This window comes from Procambarus clarkii, chromosome 35, assembly GCF_040958095.1.
Source record: "Procambarus clarkii isolate CNS0578487 chromosome 35, FALCON_Pclarkii_2.0, whole genome shotgun sequence".
Lineage (NCBI taxonomy): Eukaryota > Metazoa > Arthropoda > Malacostraca > Decapoda > Cambaridae > Procambarus > Procambarus clarkii.
This window is the reverse complement of record NC_091184.1, coordinates 24,649,850-24,673,056: the sequence shown is the minus strand read 5'-3', so window position 1 is coordinate 24,673,056 and position 23,207 is coordinate 24,649,850. Positions and strand designations below refer to the sequence as shown.

The window sequence follows — 23,207 nt, the reverse complement described above, 5'->3', positions numbered from 1 at the left end:
AGACATGTATTCTTGAAACATCTGAGAAAAACTCCTCCTGAGGTGTTTCCTCACCTGCTTCTCAGAGTGTTCAGGGAAATGTTCATTGTTCTACGCCAGAATGTTCTTCATGAGAATGTTCTTGGCTCTCAACTTACTTGTTCCTCAGTAATATCAATTGTTCTCCACTGACGATGTTCTAGGTAATGTTGATTAATCTATGCAAGCGTTTTTATTTTTATTTATTTATATTGTATGTGGGTGTAGGTGTAGAGGAGACGGGTGTAGGTGTAGAGGAGATGGGTGTAGGTGTAGAGGAGACGGGTGTAGGTGTAGAGGAGACAGGTGTAGGTGTAGAGGAGACGGGTGTAGGTGTAGAGGAGACAGGTGTAGGTGTAGAGGAGACAGGTGTAGGTGTAGAGGAGGGTGTAGGTGTAGAGGAGACGGGTGTAGGTGTAGAGGAGACGGGTGTAGGTGTAGAGGAGATGGGTGTAGGTGTAGAGGAGACGGGTGTAGGTGTAGAGGAGACAGGTGTAGGTGTAGAGGAGACGGGTGTAGGTGTAGAGGAGACAGGTGTAGGTGTAGAGGAGACAGGTGTAGGTGTAGAGGAGGGTGTAGGTGTAGAGGAGACGGGTGTAGGTGTAGAGGAGACGGGTGTAGGTGTAGAGGAGATGGGTGTAGGTGTAGAGGAGACGGGTGTAGGTGTAGAGGAGACAGGTGTAGGTGTAGAGGAGACGGATGTAGGTGTAGAGGAGACAGGTGTAGGTGTAGAGGAGACAGGTGTAGGTGTAGAGGAGGGTGTAGGTGTAGAGGAGACGGGTGTAGGTGTAGAGGAGACGGGTGTAGGTGTAGAGGAGATGGGTGTAGGTGTAGAGGAGACGGGTGTAGGTGTAGAGGAGACAGGTGTAGGTGTAGAGGAGACGGATGTAGGTGTAGAGGAGACAGGTGTAGGTGTAGAGGAGACAGGTGTAGGTGTAGAGGAGGGTGTAGGTGTAGAGGAGACGGGTGTAGGTGTAGAGGAGACGGGTGTAGGTGTAGAGGAGACGGGTGTAGGTGTAGAGGAGACGGGTGTAGGTGTAGAGGAGACGGGTGTAGGTGTAGAGGAGACGGGTGTAGGTGTAGAGGAGACGGGTGTAGGTGTAGAGGAGACGGGTGTAGGTGTAGAGGAGACGGGTGTAGGTGTAGAGGAGACTGGTGTAGGTGTAGAGGAGACTGGTGTAGGTGTAGAGGAGACAGGTGTAGGTGTAGAGGAGACGGGTGTAGGTGTAGAGGAGACGGGTGTAGGTGTAGAGGAGACGGGTGTAGGTGTAGAGGAGACGGGTGTAGGTGTAGAGGAGACGGGTGTAGGTGTAGAGGAGACTGGTGTAGGTGTAGAGGAGACTGGTGTAGGTGTAGAGGAGACTGGTGTAGGTGTAGAGGTGGGTGTAGGTGTAGAGGAGACGGGTGTAGGTGTAGAGGAGACGGGTGTAGGTGTAGAGGAGACGGGTGCAGGTGTAGAGGAGGTGGGTGTAGGTGTAGAGGAGGAGGGAGTAGATGTAGAGGAGACTGGTGTAGGTGTAGAGGAGACGGGTGAAGGTGTAGAGGAGGAGAGTGTAGGTGTAGAGGAGATGGGTGTAGGTGTAGAGGAGGAGGGTATAGGTGTAGAAGAGAAAGGTGTAGGTGTGGAAGAGACAGGTGTAGGTGTAGAGGAGATGGGTGTAGGTGTAGAGGAGGAGGATGTAGGTGTAGACTGGTGTAGGTGTAGAGGAGACGGGTGAAGGTGTAGAGGAGGAGGGGTGTAGGTGTAGAGGAGATGGGTGTAGAGGAGGGTGTAGGTGTTGAGGAGACGGGTGTAAGTGTGGAAGAGACAGGTGTAGGTGTTGAGGAGACGGGTGTAAGTGTGGAAGAGACAGGTGTAAGTGTAGAAGAGACAGGTGTAGGTGTAGAAGAGACAGGTGTAGGTGTAGGAGACAGGTGTAGGTGTAGAGGAAACGGGTGTAGGTGTAGAGGAGACGGGTGTAGGTGTAGAGGAGACGGGTGTAGGTGTAGAGGAGGAGGATGTAGGTGTAGAGGAGAATGGTGTAGGTGTAGAGGAGACGGGTGAAGGTGTAGAGGAGGAGGGGTGTAGGTGTAGAGGAGACGGGTGTAGAGGAGGAGGGTGTAGGTGTTGAGGAGACGGGTGTAGGTGTTGAAGAGACAGGTGTAGGTGTAAAAGAGACAGGTGTAGGTGTAGAGGTGGGTGTAGGTGAAGAGGGTGTAGGTGTAGAAGAGACAGGTGTAGGTGTGGAAGAGACAGGTGTAGGTGTAGAGGAGATGGGTGTAGGTGTAGAGGAGGAGGATGTAGGTGTAGAGTAGACTGGTGTAGGTGTAGAGGAGACGGGTGAAGGTGTAGAGGAGGAGGGGTGTAGGTGTAGAGGAGATGGGTGTAAGTGTGGAAGACAGGTGTAGGTGTAGAAGAGACAGGTGTAGGTGTAGAAGAGACAGGTGTAGGTGTAGGAGACAGGTGTAGGTGTAGAGGAAATGGGTGTAGGTGTAGAGGAAACGGGTGTAGGTGTAGAGGAGACGGGTGTAGGTGTAGAGGAGGAGGATGTAGGTGTAGAGGAGATTGGTGTAGGTGTAGAGGAGACGGGTGAAGGTGTAGAGGAGGAGGGGTGTAGGTGTAGAGGAGACGGGTGTAGAGGAGGAGGGTGTAGGTGTTGAGGAGACGGGTGTAGGTGTGGAAGAGACAGGTGTAGGTGTAGAAGAGACAGGTGTAGGTGTAGAGGTGGGTGTAGGTGAAGAGGGTGTAGGTGTAGAAGAGACAGGTGTAGGTGTAGAGGAGATGGGTGAAGGTGTAGAGGAGGAGAGTGTAGGTGTAGAGGAGACGGGTGTAGGTGTAGAGGAGGAGGGTATAGGTGTAGAAGAGACAGGTGTAGGTGTGGAAGAGACAGGTGTAGGTGTAGAGGAGACGGGTATAGGTGTAGAGGAGGGTGTAGGTGTAGAGGAGACTGGTGTAGGTGTAGAGGAGACAGGTGAAAGTGTAGAGGAAGAGGGTGTAGGTGTAGAGGAGACGGGTGTAGAGGAGACGGGTGTAGAGGAGGAGGGTGTAAGTGTGGAAGAGACAGGTGCAGGTGTAGAAGAGACAGGTGTAGGTGAAGAAGAGAGAGGTGTAGGTGTAGAAGAGACAGGTGGTGTAGAGGAGGGTGTAGGTGTAGAGGAGACGGGTGTAGGTGTAGAGGAGACGGGTGTAGGTGTAGAGGAGGAGGGTGTAGGTGTAGAGGAGACGGGTGTAGGTGTAGAGGAGACGGGTGTTGGTGTAGAGGAGACGGGTGTAGGTGTAGAGGAGACAGGTGTAGGTGTAGAGGAGACGGGTGTAGGTGTAGAGGAGACGGGTGTAGGTGTAGAGGAGACGGGTGTAGGTGTAGAGGAGACGGGTGTAGGTGTAGAGGAGACGGGTGTAGGTGTAGAGGAGACTGGTGTAGGTGTTGAAGAGGTGGGTGTAGGTGTAGAGGAGACGGGTTTAGGTGTAGAGGAGATGGGTGTAGGTGTAGAGGAGACGGGTGTAGGTGTAGAGGAGACGGGTGTAGGTGTAGAGGGGACGGGTGTAGGTGTAGAGGGGACGGGTGTAGGTGTAGAGGGGACGGGTGTAGGTGTAGAGGAGGTGGGTGTAGATGTAGAGGAGGAGGGAGTAGATGTAGAGGAGACTGGTGTAGGTGTAGAGGAGACGGGTGAAGGTGTAGAGGAGGAGAGTGTAGGTGTAGAGGAGATGGGTATAGGTGTAGAGGAGGAGGGTATAGGTGTAGAAGAGAAAGGTGTAGGTGTGGAAGAGACAGGTGTAGGTGTAGAGGAGATGGGTGTAGGTGTAGAGGAGGAGGATGTAGGTGTAGATTGGTGTAGGTGTAGAGGAGACAGGTGAAGGTGTAGAGGAGGAGGGGTGTAGGTGTAGAGGAGACGGGTGTAGAGGAGGGTGTAGGTGTTGAGGAGACGGGTGTAAGTGTGGAAGAGACAGGTGTAGAAGAGACAGGTGTAGGTGTAGAAGAGACAGGTGTAGGTGTAGGAGACAGGTGTAGGTGTAGAGGAAACGGGTGTAGGTGTAGAGGAAACGGGTGTAGGTGTAGAGGAGACGGGTGTAGGTGTAGAGGAGACGGGTGTAGGTGTAGAGGAGACGGGTGTAGGTGTAGAGGAGACGGGTGAAGGTGTAGAGGAGGAGGGGTGTAGGTGTAGAGGAGACGGGTGTAGAGGAGGAGGGTGTAGGTGTTGAGGAGACGGGTGTAAGTGTGGAAGAGACAGGTGTAGGTGTAGAAGAGACAGATGTAGGTGTAGAGGTGGGTGTAGGTGAAGAGGGTATAGGTGTAGAAGAGACAGGTGTAGGTGTAGAGGAGATGGGTGAAGGTGTAGAGGAGGAGAGTGTAGGTGTAGAGGAGATGGGTGTAGGTGTAGAGGAGGAGGGTATAGGTGTAGAAGAGACAGGTGTAGGTGTGGAAGAGACACGTGTAGGTGTAGAGGAGACGGGTATAGGTGTAGAGGAGGAGGGTGTAGGTGTAGAGGAGACTGGTGTAGGTGTAGAGGAGACAGGTGAAAGTGTAGAGGAAGAGGGTGTAGGTGTAGAGGAGACGGGTGTAGAGGAGGAGGGTGTAGGTGTGGAAGAGACAGGTGCAGGTGTAGAAGAGACAGGTGTAGGTGTAGAAGAGACAGGTGTAGGTGTAGAAGAGACAGGTGTAGGTGTAGAGGAGGGTGTAGGCATAGAGGAGACGGGTGTAGGTGTAGAGGAGACGGGTATAGGTGTAGAGGAGGAGGGTGTAGGTGTAGAGGAGACTGGTGTAGGTGTAGAGGAGACAGGTGAAAGTGTAGAGGAAGAGGGTGTAGGTGTAGAGGAGACGGGTGTAGAGGAGGAGGGTGTAGGTGTGGAAGAGACAGGTGCAGGTGTAGAAGAGACAGGTGTAGGTGTAGAAGAGACAGGTGTAGGTGTAGAAGAGACAGGTGTAGGTGTAGAGGAGGGTGTAGGCATAGAGGAGACGGGTGTAGGTGTAGAGGAGACGGGTGTAGGTGTAGAGGAGACGGGTGTAGGTGTAGAGGAGACAGGTGTAGGTGTAGAGGAGACGGGTGTAGGTGTAGAGGAGACGGGTGTAGGTGTAGAGGAGACGGGTGTAGGTGAAGAGGAGACGGGTGTACGTGTAGAGAAGACGGGTGTAGGTGTAGAGGAGACGGGTGTAGGTGTTGAGGAGGTGGGTGTAGGTGTAGAGCAGACGGGTGTAGGTGTAGAGGAGACGGGTGTAGGTGTAGAAGAGAAGGTTGTAGGTGTAGAGGAGACGGGTGTAGGTGTAGAGGAGACGGGTGTGGGTGTAGAGAAGGGTGTAGATGTAGAGGAGGAGGGTGTTGGTGTAGAGGAGGAGGGTGTAGGTGTAGGAGACGGGTGTAGGTGTAGGGGAGACGGGTGTAGGTGTAGAGGAGGTGGGTGTAGGTGGAGAGGAGACAGGTGAAGGTGTAGAGCAGGAGGGTGTAGGTGTAGAGGAGAAATGTGTAGGTGTTGTGGAGACGTGTAGGTGTAGAAGAGACAGGTGTAGAGGTGGGTGTAGGTGGTGAGGAGGAGGGTGTAGGTGTAGAAGAGACAGGTGTAGGTGTAGAGGTGGGTGTAGGTGGTGAAGAGGGTGTAGGTGTAGAAGAGACAGGTGTAGGTGTAGAGGTGGGTGTAGCTGTAGAAGAGACAGGTGTAGGTGTAGAGGAGATGGGTGTAGGTGTGGAGGAGACGGGTGTAGGTGTGGAGGAGACGGGTGTAGGTGTAGAGACGGGTGTAGGTGTAGAGGAGACGGGTGTAGGTGTAGAGGAGACGGGTGTAGGTGTAGAGACGGATGTAGGTGTAGACGAGACGGGTGTAGGTGTAGAGGAGGTGGGTGTAGGTGTAGAGGAGGAGGGTGTAGGTGTAGAGGAGATGGGTGTAGGTGTAGAGGAGGAGGGTGTAGGTGTAGAGGAGGTGGGTGTAGGTGTAGGGGAGACGGGTGTAGGTGTAGAGGAGACAGGTGTAGGTGTGGAGGAGATGGGTGTAGGTGTAGAGGAGACGGGTGTAGGTGTGGAGACGGGTGTAGGTGTAGAGGAGACGGGTGTAGGTGTAGAGACGGGTGTAGGTGTAGAGTAGGTGGGTGTAGGTGTAGAGGAGGAGGGTGTAGGTGTAGAGGGGATGGGTGTAGAGGAGGAGGGTGTAGGTGTAAAGGAGGTGGGTGTAGGTGTAGAGAAGATAGGTGTAGGTGTGGAGGAGACGGGTGTGGGTGTAGAGGAGGCGGGTGTATGTGTAGAGGAGACGGGTGTACGTGTAGAGAAGACGGGTGTATGTGTAGAGAAGACGGGTGTAGGTGTAGAGGAGACGGGTGTACGTGTAGAGAAGACGGGTGTAGGTGTAGAGGAGACGGGTGTAGGTGGACAGGGAGGCAAGGAAGGGCCTTCAGGCCATTATACATAAGTATACATGAATACAATATAAAGTATATATATATACAACATGTGTATCAAAACTATGTCTATGTGGTATACATCTCACAATCCCATAATCTAATTTAATGTTAGAGGACAATGCAATGAACAATAATGAAAGGGAAATTACACAGTATACATGACAGTAATACATCCGAGACCTAAATTTATACATTCTCCATCATAGTTCACATAATATTTCCTATACAGCATTATGTAGCGTTCCATAATATAAGCATATACGGATGTTTTTCAAGCTACATGACATTAGGCTACTGCTATTCACTAGACTTCTAATATATATCCACAAATACATGGCAAGGACTTATGGTACAGATATATAATATACATAGATATATGTGGAATACATTGGCAATACACAATTATTTCTAGTGTGTTGACGAAAAAAGAATAACTATATAAATTAATATTCGTGATACTAGGCTAATCAGCCAAGACATCACTATACAGTTTGAGCACATCATACACCAGCTACAGTATGATCATACTGGTGTATGTGTGGTCATAACACCACCTCACACCCATATTGTAATATCACAACACACCATGGACCAGTATGGTAATATCACAACACACCATGGACCAGTATGGTATTATCACAACACACCATGGTCCAGTATGGTAATATCACAACACACCATGGTCCAGTATGGTAATATCACAACACACCATGGTCCAGTATGGTAATATCACAACACACCATGGACCAGTATGGTAATATCACAACACACCATGGACCAGTATGGTAATATCACAACACACCATGGACCAGTATGGTAATATCACAACACACCATGGTCCAGTATGGTAATATCACAACACACCATGGTCCAGTATGATAATATCACAACACACCATGGACCAGTATGGTAATATCACAACACACCATGGACCAGTATGGTAATATCACAACACACCATGGACCAGTATGGTAATATCACAACACACCCGAGTGATAGTGAAGTGATGGTAGTATAGTAGTGGTAGTGAGGTGATGGTGATATGACAGTGATGGTGATATAGTAGTGATGGTGCGGTGGTGGTACTGTAGCAATGATAGTGATATAACAGTGAATGCAAGGAGGAAATCTATCAGTGTGAGGTGATAATGCGGTGAAAGAGAAATGATGTTGGTGTAGCAGTGACATTGTTATGTGATAGTGAGCTGTTGGTGATATAACAGTGACAACAGCTGTCATATAGTGACACCAACAATTTGTTACTCAACATGGTCAGTATATGACCCCAAGTGTGGGCACTGAGGTGATGGTGATATATAGTGGTGATAGTGAAGATATAGTGATACAGCAATGATAGGTTACAGTACTGGGAAGTTATAGCATTGATGGTGATACAGCCGTGATTGTCAGGTATATGATACCAAAGTATAAATACCAAAGATAGTGAAGTTATGATGATATAGTGATAAAGGTCTGTCCTTAAATTACATTGGCATCAAAACACGCAGTCCATGGTGATGCAGGAGTGATGGTGATGGTACAGTGAACTAGAGTGGCAGCACAACACAGTAGTGATGGTACAGTGAACTAGAGTGGCAGCACAACACCACAGTAGTGATGGTACAGTGAACTAGAGTGGCAGCACAACACCACAGTAGTGATGGTACAGTGAACTAGAGTGGCAGCACAACACCACAGTAGTGATGGTGGTGGTACAGTGAACTAAAGTGGAAGCACAACACCACAGTAGTGATGGTACAGTGAACTAGAGTGGCAGCACAACACCACAGTAGTGATGGTACAGTGAACTAGAGTGGCAGCACAACATCACAGTAGTGATGGTGGTGGTACAGTGAACTAGAGTGGCAGCATAATACCACAGTAGTGATGGTGGTGGTACAGTGAACTAGAGTGGCAGCACAACACCACAGTAGTGATGGTGATGGTGATGGTACAGTGAACTAGAGTGGCAGCACAACACCACAGTAGTGATAGTGATGGTACAGTGAACTAGAGTGGCAGCACAACACCACAGTAGTGATGGTGGTGGTACAGTGAACTATAGTGGCAGCACAACACCACAGTAGTGATGGTGGTGGTACAGTGAACTACAGTGGCAGTACAACACCACAGTAGTGATGGTGATGGTACAGTGAACTAGAGTGGCAGTACAACACCACAGTAGTGATGGTGGTGGTACAGTGAACTAGAGTGGCAGCACAACACCACAGTAGTGATGGTGGTGGTACAGTGAACTAGAGTGGCAGCACAACACCACAGTAGTGATGGTGGTGGTACAGTGAGTAAGTAAGTAATTATCAAAAGAAGGCACCAAACCGGGAAGGCTATGTAGCACCATCAAAGACGCAAAATAATCAGAGGGCGCTAAATATCACCAAGGATGCCAATACGAGAACAAAAACGCATAAGGCGAACGATATCAAAAGTATCCGAGTCACCAAGAATTCTATCGAGGGACAGGCGACCGCGAGGGGCGGTCGGAAAGCAAGACATACGCTCGTCCTGGAAGTCAGGACATTCAAGAAGGACATGCACGACCGTAAGAGGGACAATGCAACTAGGACAATAAGGAGCAGGGCGGCGCTCCATCAAGTGACCATGGGTTAAGCGAGTATGGCCAATACGTAACCTCGCCAGAGCTGTTTCCCACCGCCGGTTACGGTGGAAGGAGGACTGCCACGAGGAAACACAACATTTAAGAGTACGTAGCTTGTTACCAGTAACAGACAACCAAGAAGCCTGCCAACGGGTAAGGACTGAGGAATGGATAACCGGGTAAAAGTCGGAATACGGAATGCCCTTACGAGAGATGGGACAAGAGCGGACAGCTTCCTTGGCGGCAGCATCCGCACGCTCATTTAAAGACACACCAATATGGCTGGGAACCCAACAAAACTCAACCGACTTAAATTTACTGTGAACGAGAAACAGCCAATGCTGGATCTCGACAACCACTGGATGAACTGGATTAAAGGACCCGAGAGCCATAAGGGCACTACGAGAGTCAACAACAACTACAAAGGAAGACTGACAACGAGAAAGTAGGAGACGAAGAGCATAGAGAATAGCATAAAGTTCCGCTGTAAAGATGCTAGTCTCCGGAGGCAAGCGACACATATAAGTGCGATCAGGAAAAACAACAGAGTAGCCAACACCGTCCGCTGACTTAGACCCATCGGTGAAGACAGAAACGGAGCGGGAGTGAGAAGAAAAGTGCTCGAGGAAAAGGCGTTTTAGAACCGTAGGAGGGGTAAAAGCTTTAGTGATACGGGTCAAGGATGTACAAAACCGCAGAAGAGGGACCCTCCACGGGGGCAAAGAAGGAACAACACGAGGAGAAACATCAGAAATACGAACGGAAAGAGAATCCTGCAGGCGAGATAACCGGACAGAAAGAGGGAGGTGGTGAAGAGGAACAGGAACCGCAGGAGGGGTAAAAGTTAAAGCACGACAGAGGCGAGAGGAAGGATGTTGCAAGGACCGCGCAAGATAGCGAAGACAGTAGCGATCACGGCGGTCCTGGAGAGACAGGAAGCCAGTGTCAACATACAAGCTAAGGATGGGAGTCGAACGAAAGGCACCAGAACTGAGGCGCAACCCAGTATGGTGCAAAGCATCAAGACGGCGAAGGGTAGAAGGAGAAGCAGACGAGTAAGCAGGGCAACCATAATCGAGCTTAGACAGGACGAGAGAGGAATGTAAAGCAAGGAGAGTGCGCCTATCTGCCCCCCAAGAAGTATGGGACAAGACCCGAAGGAGGGTAAGGGCCTTAGAGCACTCAACACGGAGGTAAGAGATATGGGGAGACCAAGACAAACGAGTGTCAAGGAATAACCCCAAAAGCTTCGCGGAATCTTTGTATTCAAGGGGATGACCATAAAGTGACAAAGAGGGACGAAGAACAACCCGTTTCCGCGTAAATGTCATGGCACAAGTCTTAGAAGTAGAGAACTTGAAGCCATGATCAGTGGCCCAAGACGACACGGCATCAATTGCAAGTTGAAGCCGACGTTGAAGGAGAGGCGAATCATCACCCTGACAACAAAGGGTAAGATCATCGACATAGAGAGCGGAGAAGACACCAGAAGGAAGAGAGGAAAGAAGACCATTGAGGGCAACCAGAAAAAGAGTAGTGCTCAGAACACTACCCTGGGGCACACCTTCGTATTGCTGAAAAGAGGGAGAGAGAGCGGTACCAAGGCGCACCCGAAAGGAACGACGAGAGAGGAAGCTGCGGAGAAAGAGAGGGAGATGACCACGAAGGCCAAAAGAATGAAGTTGAGATAGGATATGATAACGCCAAGTGGTGTCGTAAGCCTTTTCCAGGTCAAAAAGGACGGCAACAACGGAGGTCTTCGCAGCAAAAGCAGTACGAATATAGACCTCCAAGTTCACCAGGACATCTGTCGTGCTGCGGCACTTGCGGAAACCAAATTGAGAAGGGGAGAGGAGGTGATGGTGTTCCAGGAACCACATCAGACGAACGTTAACCATACGTTCAAAGAGTTTGCAGACACAACTCGTGAGAGCAATAGGGCGAAAGTCCTTAGGGGAAGTACCCAGAGATCCCGGTTTGCGAACAGGGAGGACAACGGCATCGAGCCAGTCCTCAGGGACTGACGACGACTCCCAGATCCGATTATACAGACTCAGTAAATACTGAGACGTGCACGGAGGGAGATGGCGAAGCATCTCATAATGAATACCATCGGAGCCCGCCGCCGTAGAACCGCAGAGGGCCAGGGCAGAACGAAGTTCAGAGAGAGAGAAGGGATCATTATAGGGAAGCTGAAGATGAGTGCAGAAATCTAAAGGACGAGACTCAAGGACAGGTTTACGAAGAAGGAAAGATTGGGGAAGATGAAGACCAGAGCTAACAGAAGAAAAGTGGGAACCCAGTTCGGAAGCGACCTGCAACGGGTCCGCCACAAGAGTATCATGGAGGTGAAGGACCGGTGAAACATCGGGAACGAACTTACCCGCTATCTTGCGGATACGCTTCCAGATCTGGGCCAGAGGGGTTTCGGACGTAATTGTCGAGACATAAGATGCCCAACATTCACGTTTAGCCGTACGGATGGCCCTACGGGCCACCGCACTCGCTTTCCTAAAGAAAAGAAAAGAATCGGTCGTCTGCCTACGGCGGTGCCTCTTCCAGGCTGCACGCTTACAGCGGACAGCCCGAGCACAGTCCGCATTCCACCAGGGAACGCACTTCCGTGGACCCCGAGAGGAAGAGCGAGGAATAGAGCGGAGGGCAGCGTTGAAGACAGTGTCATGAAAAAGGAGGAGAGCGCGAGAGAGAGGCAGAAGGGAGAGGTCAGAGAGAGCAGCACTGAGGGTAAATAGGGTCCAGTCTGCCTTAGCAAACTGCCACCTAGGGAAAGAGAGGGAAGGGCGAAAAGAGAAAAAGGAAACAAGGATGGGGAAATGATCACTTCCATGGAGGTCATCAAGAACCTGCCACGTGAAATCTAAGTAAAGAGAAGAAGAGCAGAGAGAAAGATCAAGACAAGAAAGGGTGCGAGTCCGAGAGTCCAAATGAGTGGGCTCACCAGAATTCAGAAGAGACAGGGAAGAAGATAGGAGAAACGGCTCAAGGAGGCGACCCCGGGTATTCGTCAGAACGTCACCCCAAAGAGAATGACGACAATTGAAGTCACCCAGCAGGAGCACAGGCTCCGGCAAGGAGTCTAGGAGGTGTTTCAAATCAGGAAGAGAGAGCGGGACACTCGGGGGGAGATAAATGGAACAAACTGTGTACCATTTCCCCACAAAGATACGAGCAGCAGAACAATGGAGAGGCGAAGGAAAAAGTAAAGGAACAAAGGGAACATCCGCACGAATCAAGAGAGCAGAAGAATTAGAAGCCCCAGCAATGGCTGGGGGGGGGGAGAGAAAGGAATAGCCACGAAAACGACCAGGACGAGCACCAAGCATTGGCTCCTGGAGACAGACACAAAGGGGCGAAAACCGCGAAATCAGAAGTTGGAGTTCGAGGAAATTGGCGTAATAACCTCGAACGTTCCATTGAAGAATGGACAACGACGAGAAGAGAAAGGACAAAAACAGAGAACAAGGAAGAAACAAAGGCGAAAGAGCAACAGAGCATGTTAAAGAATATCAGGGTCGGGATCAGGGTCAGCAAAGTCAGGGTTAGGGGGCATGGGTAAACTGAGCAAAGACGGAGGGAAGGAAACGGGAGAACAGATCAGAGGTGGGCGGGCAGGGTCCGGAGGAGGAGGAGGAAGAGGAGGAGACAACGGAGAGGAGCAGTCAAGGACAGCAGTTGGAAGAGGGGGAGTAGAAAGAGGGGAGCGAACCCCAGCAAGAGCAGCAACCGAAAGGGAAGCAGGGGCCAAAGAAACCTCCATAGCAGGAACAGAGGGCGCAACCACTGAAACGGGAGGGGAAGGAGCAACAGAGCCAGAAGTAGGAGCTAAGGAAGAAAGCGAAGCCTTCTTACCCGCCGGGGAAGAGGAAGGAGAGGAGCCAGGCTTACGCTTCTGACTTAAAGAGACAGGTGTCCCAGCAACTACGTACCGGGCAACGGATTCCAGTGTCTCAACAGGAGAAGCCGAACGAGAGCACACACGACGGCCGTTAGGAGAGCAATGGACATCCGCCTGCACCGACAGGCGGCGGGGAGAGCCGATAGATGGTGGAAGAGGATGGGAAGGAGGATCGGAGGGGGACGAGGAAGAAGACACAGGAGACATGACAGATCGGGTTGAAAGAAGGGGAACCCCAGACAGAGGACCAGGAGGGGGACCCCTCGGGAAAGAACTCAAAGGAACAGAGGAGGGGGCAGTGGGCGTACCAGGGTCCAAGGCCCGGAAACGGTTGAGAGTCTGAGGAAGGGGGGAAGGACGAGGAGAGGAAGAGCGCAACACGCGAGCATAAGAGATGTTAGTAAAAGGCGGGAGCCGGCGAACCTGGCGCCTCGCCTCAGGAAAAGACAAACGCTCCCGGTGCTTCAGGTTAAGGACGGCCGCCTCAAGCTTGTAATGGACACAGGCACGGGAGAACGTAGGATGGGCCTCACCGCAGTTGAGGCAGCGAGCTTGGGGAGAAGTGCACTCCGACTTAGAGTGACCTTCACTCCCACACAAAGGACAGAGAGAGACAGTCCCAGAGCAGCGGAGGGCACCATGCCCAAACCTCCAGCACTTATTACAAAGTCGAGGAGAAGGAATATACTCCTGGACAGAGCACCTAGCACCAGCAAGAATGACAGAGGATGGAAGGGTCCTACCATCAAAGGTGATCTTCACAACGCGAAGGGGTTGACGGCGACGACCACGAGGGGGACGAGTAAACGAGTCAACCTGGAGGACAGAATGGCCTTGGGCATCAAGGATATGCCGAATATCATCATGGCAATCCTGCAGATTCCGAACACCGGTTGCAACATGGGGTGGGAGGAGAATAGTGCCAACACTGGAATTCATCTGAACGTTCTTGGAGACCCGAACAGGGATCTCGCCAAGGCAAGATAAGGCAGCCAAGCGGGAAGCCGCATCCTGAGAAGGAGCAGCAACGACACGTGTACCGAGACGAGTGGGGTTGAAAGTAACACACGCATCCACGGAATCTACAAGATGCCGATGGAGGGAGAAATCGTCAGGAGGCGCAGAATCAAGAGGGAGGAGATCAAAGTATTTGGCCCATGAAGCAGGACCAAACAAGGCCTGATACGCATCAGCACGGGAAGGAATCGAGCGAGTGCGGTTGGGGCGCGAACGGCGTTGAGAACCCCTAGAGAGAGAGGGGTCAAAAGGCGCAGTAGTCACAACGAAAGACTTAGCCACACCAGGGGACGAAGTGGTCACCACCGGGGGCTGGAGGCTCGACCCAACCTCAGAGGAGGGAGGGGAGCTGGGGGAAGAAGTCAGGACGGTCAAAGGAGGAGCAAGGTCGGGGCCCAACGTAGCGGGAGCTACAGAGCCTGGTCTTCCAATACTGGCCGACTCGGGGGCTTGGTCGCCCACCCCACGAGCCTGAGAGGGTACAACGGAAACATTCAACGACATAGAGACGAAAAGTGACAAATTCATCCACGAATGTGCCCCCATACCCACCATGGAGCCACAATTAGAGGCAGGACACCCAACAGGAAGCTATCGCCGATCATGCCGGGGCCCCCTAGGGGTGCGTCGTGAGTATACGCCCCACAAACGCCACCTTAAGAACCGTCAGTCCGTCGAGATCGGGTTCAGCGACGAAAGGGGGATTGACAATAAAAGGTTCCCCTCGCTCGAGACGTCGGGTACTACAGTTCTACGGGTGCAAGAGTATGCCTCCTCAAGCACCCGGGCGTCAAAATAGAAGAAGTCCAAAGAAATAATCCAAAACAAGCAAAAGGTCGGCAGGAAACGACAAGCAGATAGGAGAAGAGGGGGGAGAAAAACGAAACATAAGGAAAAGGAAAAGCGATCCGGCACAATTGGAGAAGACAGCAGCAGGAGTGCAAGGCCAGAAAAGGACAGAGGACTGCCCAATGGAGCATCACACTCCGGCAGCCGGCCACCAAGCCCCCTCACGACGCCAACGGGCCGGAAGGGGAGGGGGGTGGTACAGTGAACTAGAGTGGCAGCACAACACCACAGTAGTGATGGTGATGGTACAGTGAACTAGAGTGGCAGCACAACACCACAGTAGTGATGGTGATGGTACAGTGAACTAGAGTGGCAGCACAACACCACAGTAGTGATGGTGCAGTGAACTAGAGTGGCAGCACAACACCACAGTAGTGATGGTGGTGGTACAGTGAACTAGAGTGGCAGCACGACACCACAGTAGTGATGGTGCAGTGAACTAGAGTGGAAGCACAACACCACAGTAGTGATGGTGCAGTGAACTAGAGTGGCAGCACAACACCACAGTAGTGATGGTGATGGTACAGTGAACTAGAGTGGCAGCACAACACCACAGTAGTGATGGTGCAGTGAACTAGAGTGGCAGCACAACACCACAGTAGTGATGGTAGTGGTACAGTGAACTAGAGTCGCAGCACAACACCACAGTAGTGATGGTGGTGGTACAGTGAACTAGAGTGGCAGCACAACACCACAGTAGTGATGGTACAGTGAACTAGAGTGGCAGCACAACACCACAGTAGTGATGGTGGTGGTACAGTGAACTAGAGTGGCAGCACGACACCACAGTAGTGATGGTGATGGTACAGTGAACTAGAGTGGCAGCACAACACCACAGTAGTGATGGTACAGTGAACTAGAGTGGCAGCACAACACCACAGTAGTGATGGTGGTGGTACAGTGAACTAGAGTGGCAGCACGACACCACAGTAGTGATGGTACAGTGAACTAGAGTCGCAGCACAACACCACAGTAGTGATGGTGGTGGTACAGTGAATTAGAGTGGCAGCACAACACCACAGTAGTGATGGTGATGGTACAGTGAACTAGAGTGGCAGCACTACACCACAGTCCACCACAGTCACCTCCGTAATGTCACTGTGGTTGACTGCTGCCCTCACCACATCCAGGCCGCTCACCACATCACCGAAGACATGTGACCACTGGCGACCATCCTGGAGGTCCCTGGTGGTGATGATGAACTGGGCACTCCTGGGACCCCCCAGATCATCGCAGCACAACACAGCTCCTGCCCGGCCTGACCTCCGGTACTGCCCCTGGAGGTCAGGCAGCAGTGGGGCTCCTCCCTTACCATCATTACTCTCGTAGTCTCCGCCCACCATATACTCATCTGGCTTACCCTTGCCCAACACCCACAACAGTTTAGTGTTGCGGTAGGTGTGGCCCCGCTGGCCCGTACACAACAACACAAACTGTCTGGCCAGCGGAGTGTCAGGGGTCAGCCGGATGGTGACCCGCCCTCTTGTTGACCCCCCCCACCCGAGGTCAAGGAACGCCAGGGTGCAGGAGGGCTCCAGCACGCCCACAACCTCACTCTCCTGCAGGAAATGAAATAAATCATGCTGATAACTATAACAAAATGTTATCATATTAGTTATGATAACTCAGTAAATCAGTAATGTCAGTAAGACTAGTGGGTGTAATAAAGTAACCTGGAGGGCGTGGGCGTCGGCGGGCGTGGGCTGACGCAGGAATGGGTGGAGGTACAGCTCTCCGTCTTGTAGAGTTATCCTAGCGGAGCGGCGGCCATCTTGGTCTTCCTGGACAGCCAACACCCGGCCAGCCTCCACCAGCCTCTTGACGGGCTCCCTCATCCTGCGGAGGTCCTCAACCTGTGGACAGTGTCAGCCCCATTATCACCTGTGGTCAGTGTCAGTCCCATTATCACCAGTGGACAGTGTCAGCATCATTATCACCTGTGGTCAGTGTCAGCCCCATTATTACCTGTGGACAGTGTCAGCCCCATTATCACCTGTGGTCAGTGTCAGCCCCATTATCACCTGTGGACAGTGTCAGCCCCATTATCACCAGTGGGCAGAGTCAGCCCCATTATCACCTGTGGTCAGTGTCAGCCCCATTATCACCTGTGGTCAGTGTCAGCCCCATTATCACCTGTGGTCAGTGTCAGCCCCATTATCACCTGTGGTCAGTGTCAGCCCCATTATCACCTGTGGTCAGTGTCAGCCCCATTATCACCTGTGGTCAGTGTCAGCCCCATTATCACCTGTGGACAGTGTCAGCCCCATTATCACCTGTGGACAGTGTCAGCCCCATTATCACCTGTAGGCAGTGACAGCCCCATTACCACCTGTGGACAGTGTCAGCCCCATTATCACCTGTGGTCAGTATCAGCCCCATTATTACCTGTGGACAGTGTCAGCCCCATTATCACCTGTGGACAGTGTCAGCCCCATTATCACCAGTGGGCAGAGAGAGCCCCATTATCACCTGTGGTCAGTGTCAGCCCCATTATCACTTGTGATCAGCGTCAGCCCCATTATCACCTGTGGTCAGTGTCAGCCCCATTATCACCAGTGGGCAGAGTCAGCCCCATTATCACCAGTGGGCAGTGTCAGCCCCATTATCACCTGTGGTCAGTGTCAGCCAAATTATGACCTGTGGACAGTGTCAGCCCCATTATCACCTGTGGTCAGTGTTAGCCCCATTATCACCAGTGGGCAGAGAGAGCCCCATTATCACCTGTGGTCAGTGTCAGTCCCATTATCACTTGTGATCAGCGTCAGCCCCATTATCACCTGTGGTCAGTGTCAGCCCCATTATCACCAGTGGGCAGAGTCAGCCCCATTAACACCAGTGGGCAGTGTCAGCCCCATTATCACCTGTGGTCAGTGTCAGCCCCATTATGACCTGTGGACAGTGTCAGCCCCATTATCACCTGTGGTCAGTGTTAGCCCCATTATCACCAGTGGGCAGAGAGAGCCCCATTATCACCTGTGGTCAGTGTCAGCCCCATTATCACTTGTGATCAGCGTCAGCCCCATTATCACCTGTGGTCAGTGTCAGCCCCATTATCACCAGTGGGCAGAGTCAGCCCCATTATCACCAGTGGGCAGTGTCAGCCCCATTATCACCTGTGGTCAGTGTCAGCCCCATTATGACCTGTGGACAGTGTCAGCCCCATTATCACCTGTGGTCAGTGTTAGCCCCATTATCACCAGTGGGCAGAGAGAGCCCCATTATCACCTGTGGTCAGTGTCAGCCCCATTATCACTTGTGATCAGCGTCAGCCCCATTATCACCTGTGGTCAGTGTCAGCCCCATTATCACCAGTGGGCAGAGTCAGCCCCATTATCACCAGTGGTCAGTGTCAGCCCCATTATCACCTGTGGTCAGTGTTAGCCCCATTATCACCTGTGATCAGCGTCAGCCCCATTATTACCTGTGGTCAGCGTCAGCCCCATTATCACCAGTGGGCAGAGTCAGCCCCATTATGACCTGTGGACAGTGTCAGCCCCATTATCACCTGTGGTCAGTGTCAGCCCCATTATCACTTGTGGTCAGTGTCAGCCCCATTATCACCTGTGGACAGTGTCAGCCCCATTATCACCAGTGGGCAGAGTCAGCCCCATTATCACCTGTGGTCAGTGTCAGCCCCATTATCACTTGTGGTCAGTGTCAGCCCCATTATCACCTGTGGACAGTGTCAGCCCCATTATCACCAGTGGGCAGAGTCAGCCCCATTATGACCTGTGGTCAGTGTCAGCCCCATTATCACTAGTGGTCAGTGTCAGCCCCATTATGACCTGTGGTCAGTGTCAGCCCCATTATCACTAGTGGTCAGTGTCAGTCCCATTATCACCTGTGGACAGTGTCAGCCCCATTATCATCAGTGGGCAGAGTCAGCCCCATTATCACCTGTGGTCACTGTAAAAGACCCATTATCACCTGTGGTCAGTGTCAGCCCCATTATCACCTGTGGTCAGTGACAGCCCCATTATGCTGGACCTGTAGCTCCAGCCCCCCCCTACTGGCAGGGGGTTGGTGCTGGACCTGTAGCACCAACCCCCCCTCTACTGGAAGGGGGGTTGGTGCTGGACCTGTAGCTCCAGCCCCCCTCAACTGGAAGGGGTGTTGTGCTAGACCTGTAGCTTCAGCCCCCCTCTACTGGCAGGGGATTGTGCTGGACCTGTAACTTTAGCCCCCCTCTACTGGCAGAGGGGTTGGTGCTGAACCTGTAGCTCCAGCCCCCTCTACTGTCAAGGGGATGGTGCTGAACCAATAGTTCCAGCCCCCTCTACTCTCAGGGGGTTTATGCTGGACCTGTAGCTCCACCCCCTCCCTACTGGCTGGGGGTTGGTGCTAGACCTGTAGCTCCAGCCCCCTTCTTCTGGCAAGGGGTTAGTGTTGGATCTGTAGCTCCAGCCCCCCTCTACTGGCAGGGGGTTGGTTCTGGACCTGTAGCTCCAGCCCCTCAACTGGCAGGGGGTTGTTGCTGGACCTGTAGCTCCAGCCCCTCTCTACTAGAAGGGAGTTGGTGATGGACCTGTAGCTCCAGCCCTCCTCTACTGGCAGGAGGTTGGTGCTGGACCTGTAGCTTCAGCCCCCCCTCTATTGGCATGGGGTTGGTCCTGGACCTGTAGCTCCAGCCCCCCTCTACTAGCAGGGGGTTGGTGCTGGACCTGTAGCTCTAGCCCCCCCTCTACTGGCAGGGGGTTGGTGCTGGACCTGTATCTGTAGCCCCCTCTACGGGCAGGGTGGGGTTGGCCGTGGACCTGTAACTCCAGCCCCCCTCTACTGGCAGGGGGTTGGTGCTAGACCTGTAGCTCCAGCCACACTCTACTGGCAGGGGGTTGGCCCTGAATCTGTAGCTCTAGCCCTCTCTACTGGAAGCGGGTTGATGCTGGACCTGTAGCTCTAGCCCCCCCCCTCTACTGGCAGGGTGTTGGTGCTAGACCTGTAGCTGCAGCCCCCTCTACGGGCAGGGTGGGGTTGGTCCTGAACCTGTAACTCCCTCTAGTGGCAGGGGGTTGGTGCTGGACCTGAAACTCCAGCCCCCCCCTCTACTGGAAGGGGGTTGGTTCTGGACCTGTAGCTCCAGTCCCCTACTACTGGCAGGGGGTTGGTGCTGGACCTGTAGCTCCAGCCATCCCCCTCTACTGGCAGGGGGTTGGTGTTGGATGTGTTGACCCAGCCCCCCTCTACTGGCAGGGGATGCTGCTGGACCTGTAGCTCCAGCCCCCCTCTACTAGCAGGGGGTTGGTGCTGGACCTGTAGCTCCAGACCCCCTCTACTGGAAGGGGGTTGGTGCTGGACCTGTAGCTCCAGCCCCGCTCTACTGGAATGGGGTTGGTTCTGGACCTGTAGCTCTAGTCCCCTTCTACTGGCAGGGGGTTGGTGCTGGACCTGTAGCTCCCGCCCCCGTCTAGTGGCAGGGGGTTGGTGCTGGACCTGTAGCTCCAGCCCTCCTCTACTGGCGGGGTGTTGGGGCTGGCCTTATAGCTCCAGCCCTCCTCTACTGGCAGAGGGTAGGTGGTGGACATGTAGCTCCAGCCCCCCTATACTGGCAGGGGGTTGGTGCTGGACCTGTAGCTCCAGTCCTCTCTACTGGCAGGGGTTGGTGCAGGACTAGTAGTTCCAACCCCCCTCTACTGACAGGGGGTAGGTGCTGGACCTATAGCTCCAGCCCCCCTCTACTGGCAGGGGGTAGGTGCTGGACCTGTAGCTCCAGCCTCCTTCTACTGGCAGGGGGTAGGTGCTGCACCTGTAGCTCCAGGCCCGCCCCCCCTCTACTGGCAGGGGGTAGGTGCTGGACCTGTAGCTCCAGCCTCCTTCTACTGGCAGGGGGTAGGTGCTGCACCTGTAGCTCCAGGCCCGCCCCCCCTCTACTGGCAGGGGGTAGGTGCTGCACCTGTAGCTCCAGGCCAGCCCCCCCTCTACTGGCAGGGGGTTGGTGCAGGATCTTTAGCTCCAGCCCCCTTTACTGGCAGGGGGTTGGTGCTGGAGCTGTAGCTCTAGCCCCCTCTACTGGCAGGGGGTTGGTGTTGGACTAGTAGCTCCAGCCCTGCTCTGTTGGCAGGGGGTTGGTGCTGGACCTGTAGCTCCAGCCCCACACTACTGGCAAGGAGTGGGTGCTGGACCTGTAGTTCCAGCCCCCCTCTACTGGCAGGGGGTTGGTGTTGCACCTGTAGCTCCAGCCCCCCCCCCTCTACTGGCAGGGGGTAGGTGCTGGACCTGTAGCTCCAGCCTCCTTCTACTGGCAGGGGGTAGGTGCTGCACCTGTAGCTCCAGGCCCGCCCCCCCTCTACTGGCAGGGGGTTGGTGCAGGATCTTTAGCTCCAGCCCCCGTTACTGGCAGGGGGTTGGTGCTGGAGCTGTAGCTCTAGCCCCCTCTACTGGCAGGGGGTTGGTGTTGGACTAGTAGCTCCAGCCCTGCTCTGTTGGCAGGGGGTTGGTGCTCGACCTGTAGCTCCAGCCCCACACTACTGGCAAGGAGTGGGTGCTGGACCTGTAGTTCCAGCCCCCCTCTACTGGCAGGGGGTTGGTGTTGCACCTGTAGCTCCAGCCCCCCCCCTCTACTGGCAGGGGGTTGGTGCTGAACCTGTAGCTCCAGCCCCCTCTACTGGCAGGGGATTGGTGCTTGACCTGCAGCTCCAGCCTCCTCTACTGGCAAGGGGATGGTGCTGGACCTGTAGCTCCAGCCCCCCTCTACTGGTAGAGGGTTGATGCTAGACCTGTAGCTCCAGCCCCCCTCAACTGGCAGGGGATTGGTGCTAGACCTGTAGCTCTACTCCCTTCTACTGGCAGGGGGTTGATCCTGGAACTGTAGCTCCGGCCCCCTGTACTAGCAGGGGATTGATGATGGACCTATAGCTCCAGCCCCTTCTACTGGCATGGGGTTGGTCCTGGACCTGTAGCTCCAGCCCCGCCCCCTCTCTACTGGGAGGGGGTTGGTGCTGGACCTGTAGCTCCAGCCCCGCTCTACTGGCAGGGGGTTGGTGCTGGACCTGTAGCTCCAGCCCCACACTACTGGCAAGGAGTAGGTGCTGGACCTGTAGTTCCAGCCCCCCTCTATTGGCAGGGGGTTGGTGCTGCACCTGTAGCTCCAGACCCCCCCCTCTACTGGCAGGGGGTTGGTGCTGAACCTGTAGCTCCAGCCCCCTCTACTGGCAGGGGGTTGGTGCTTGACCTGCAGCTAAAGCCTCCTCTACAGGCAAGGGGATGGTGCTGGACCTGTAGCTCCAGCCCCCTTCTACTGGCAGGGGGTTGATGCTAGACCTGTAGCTCCAGCCCCCCTCTACTGGCAGGGGATTGGTGCTAGACCTGTAGCTCCAGCCACCCTCTACTGGCAGGGGGTTGGTCCTGGCGCTGTAGCTCCAGCCCCCCCTCTACAGGCAGGGGGTTGGTGCTGGACCTGTAGCTCCAGAATCCCCACTCTACTGTCAGGGGGTTGGTGCTGAACCTGTAGCTCTAGCCTCCCCTTCTACTGGCAGGGGGTTGGTACTGAACCTGTACCTCCAGCCCACCTCTACCGGCAGGGGGGGGGGGGTTGGAGCTGGACCTGTAGCTCCAGCCTCCCCCCTCTTCAGGCAGGGGGTTGGTGCTGGACCTGTAGCTCCAGCCTCCCCCCTGTACTGGCAGTGGGTTGGAGCTGGACCTGTAGCTCCAGCCTCCCCCCTCTTCAGGCAGGGGGTTGGTACTGGACCTGTAACTCCAGGCCCGCTCTACTGGCACGAGGTTGGTGCTGGACCTGTAGCTCCAGCCCCCCTCTACTGGCAGGGGGTTGGTGCTGGACCTGTAGCTCTAGCCCCCCTCTACTGGTAGGGGGTTGTTGCTGAACCTATAGCTCAAGCCCCTTTTCTACTGGCAGGGGGTTGGTGCTTGACCTGTAGCTTCAGCTCCATCTACTGGCAGGGATTTGGTGCTGGACCTGTAGCTCCAGGCCCCCTCTACTGGCAGGAGGTTGGTGCTGGACCTGTAGGTCCAGCCCCCCTCTACTGGCAGGGGGTTGGTGCTGGACCTGTAGCTCTAGCTCCCCTCCACTGGCAGGGGGTTGGCCCTGAATCTGTAGCTCCAGCCCCCCCTCTACTGGCAGGGGGTTGGTGCTGGACCTGTAGCTCCAGCCCCCCTCTACTGGCAGGAGGTTAGTGCTGGACCTGTAGATCCAGCCCCCCTCTACTAGCAGGGGGTTGGTGCTGGACCTGTAGCTCTAGCTCCCCTCTACTGGCAGGGGGTTGGCCCTGAATCTGTAGCTCCAGCCCCCTCTACTGGCAGGGGGTTGGTGCTGGACCTGTAGCTCCAGCCCCCCTCTTCTGGCAAAGGGTTGGTGCTGGAACTGTAGCTCCAGCCCCACCCCCCTCTACTAGAAAGGGGTTGGTGCTGGACCTGTAGCTCCAGCCCCCCCCCTGTACTGGCAGGGGGTTGGTCCTGGAAATGAAGACTCCAG

At 53.9% G+C, this 23,207-nt stretch overlaps 2 protein-coding genes across 3 annotated transcripts in view; both read right to left on the bottom strand.

Moving 5' to 3' along the window:
- The window catches only part of LOC123750242 (uncharacterized), a 446,055-nt gene that overhangs the window by 364,468 nt on the left and 58,380 nt on the right, over positions 1-23,207 (bottom strand). The window lies entirely within an intron of this gene.
- The window catches only part of LOC123748106 (peptidyl-prolyl cis-trans isomerase-like), a 31,329-nt gene continuing 20,635 nt past the window's right edge, over positions 12,514-23,207 (bottom strand). Inside the window, exons 2-3 of one of the 2 annotated variants that reach the window (XM_069336169.1) lie at positions 16,456-16,635; positions 12,514-16,341 (exon numbers count right to left, since the gene is read on the bottom strand). In XM_069336169.1, coding sequence (XP_069192270.1) covers positions 12,518-14,488 — 1,971 coding nt within the window. In that variant the 5' untranslated portion in view covers positions 14,489-16,341; positions 16,456-16,635 and the 3' untranslated portion in view covers positions 12,514-12,517. The remainder of the gene's footprint in view (positions 16,342-16,455; positions 16,636-23,207) is intronic. The other variant, XM_069336170.1, reaches the window with a different exon arrangement.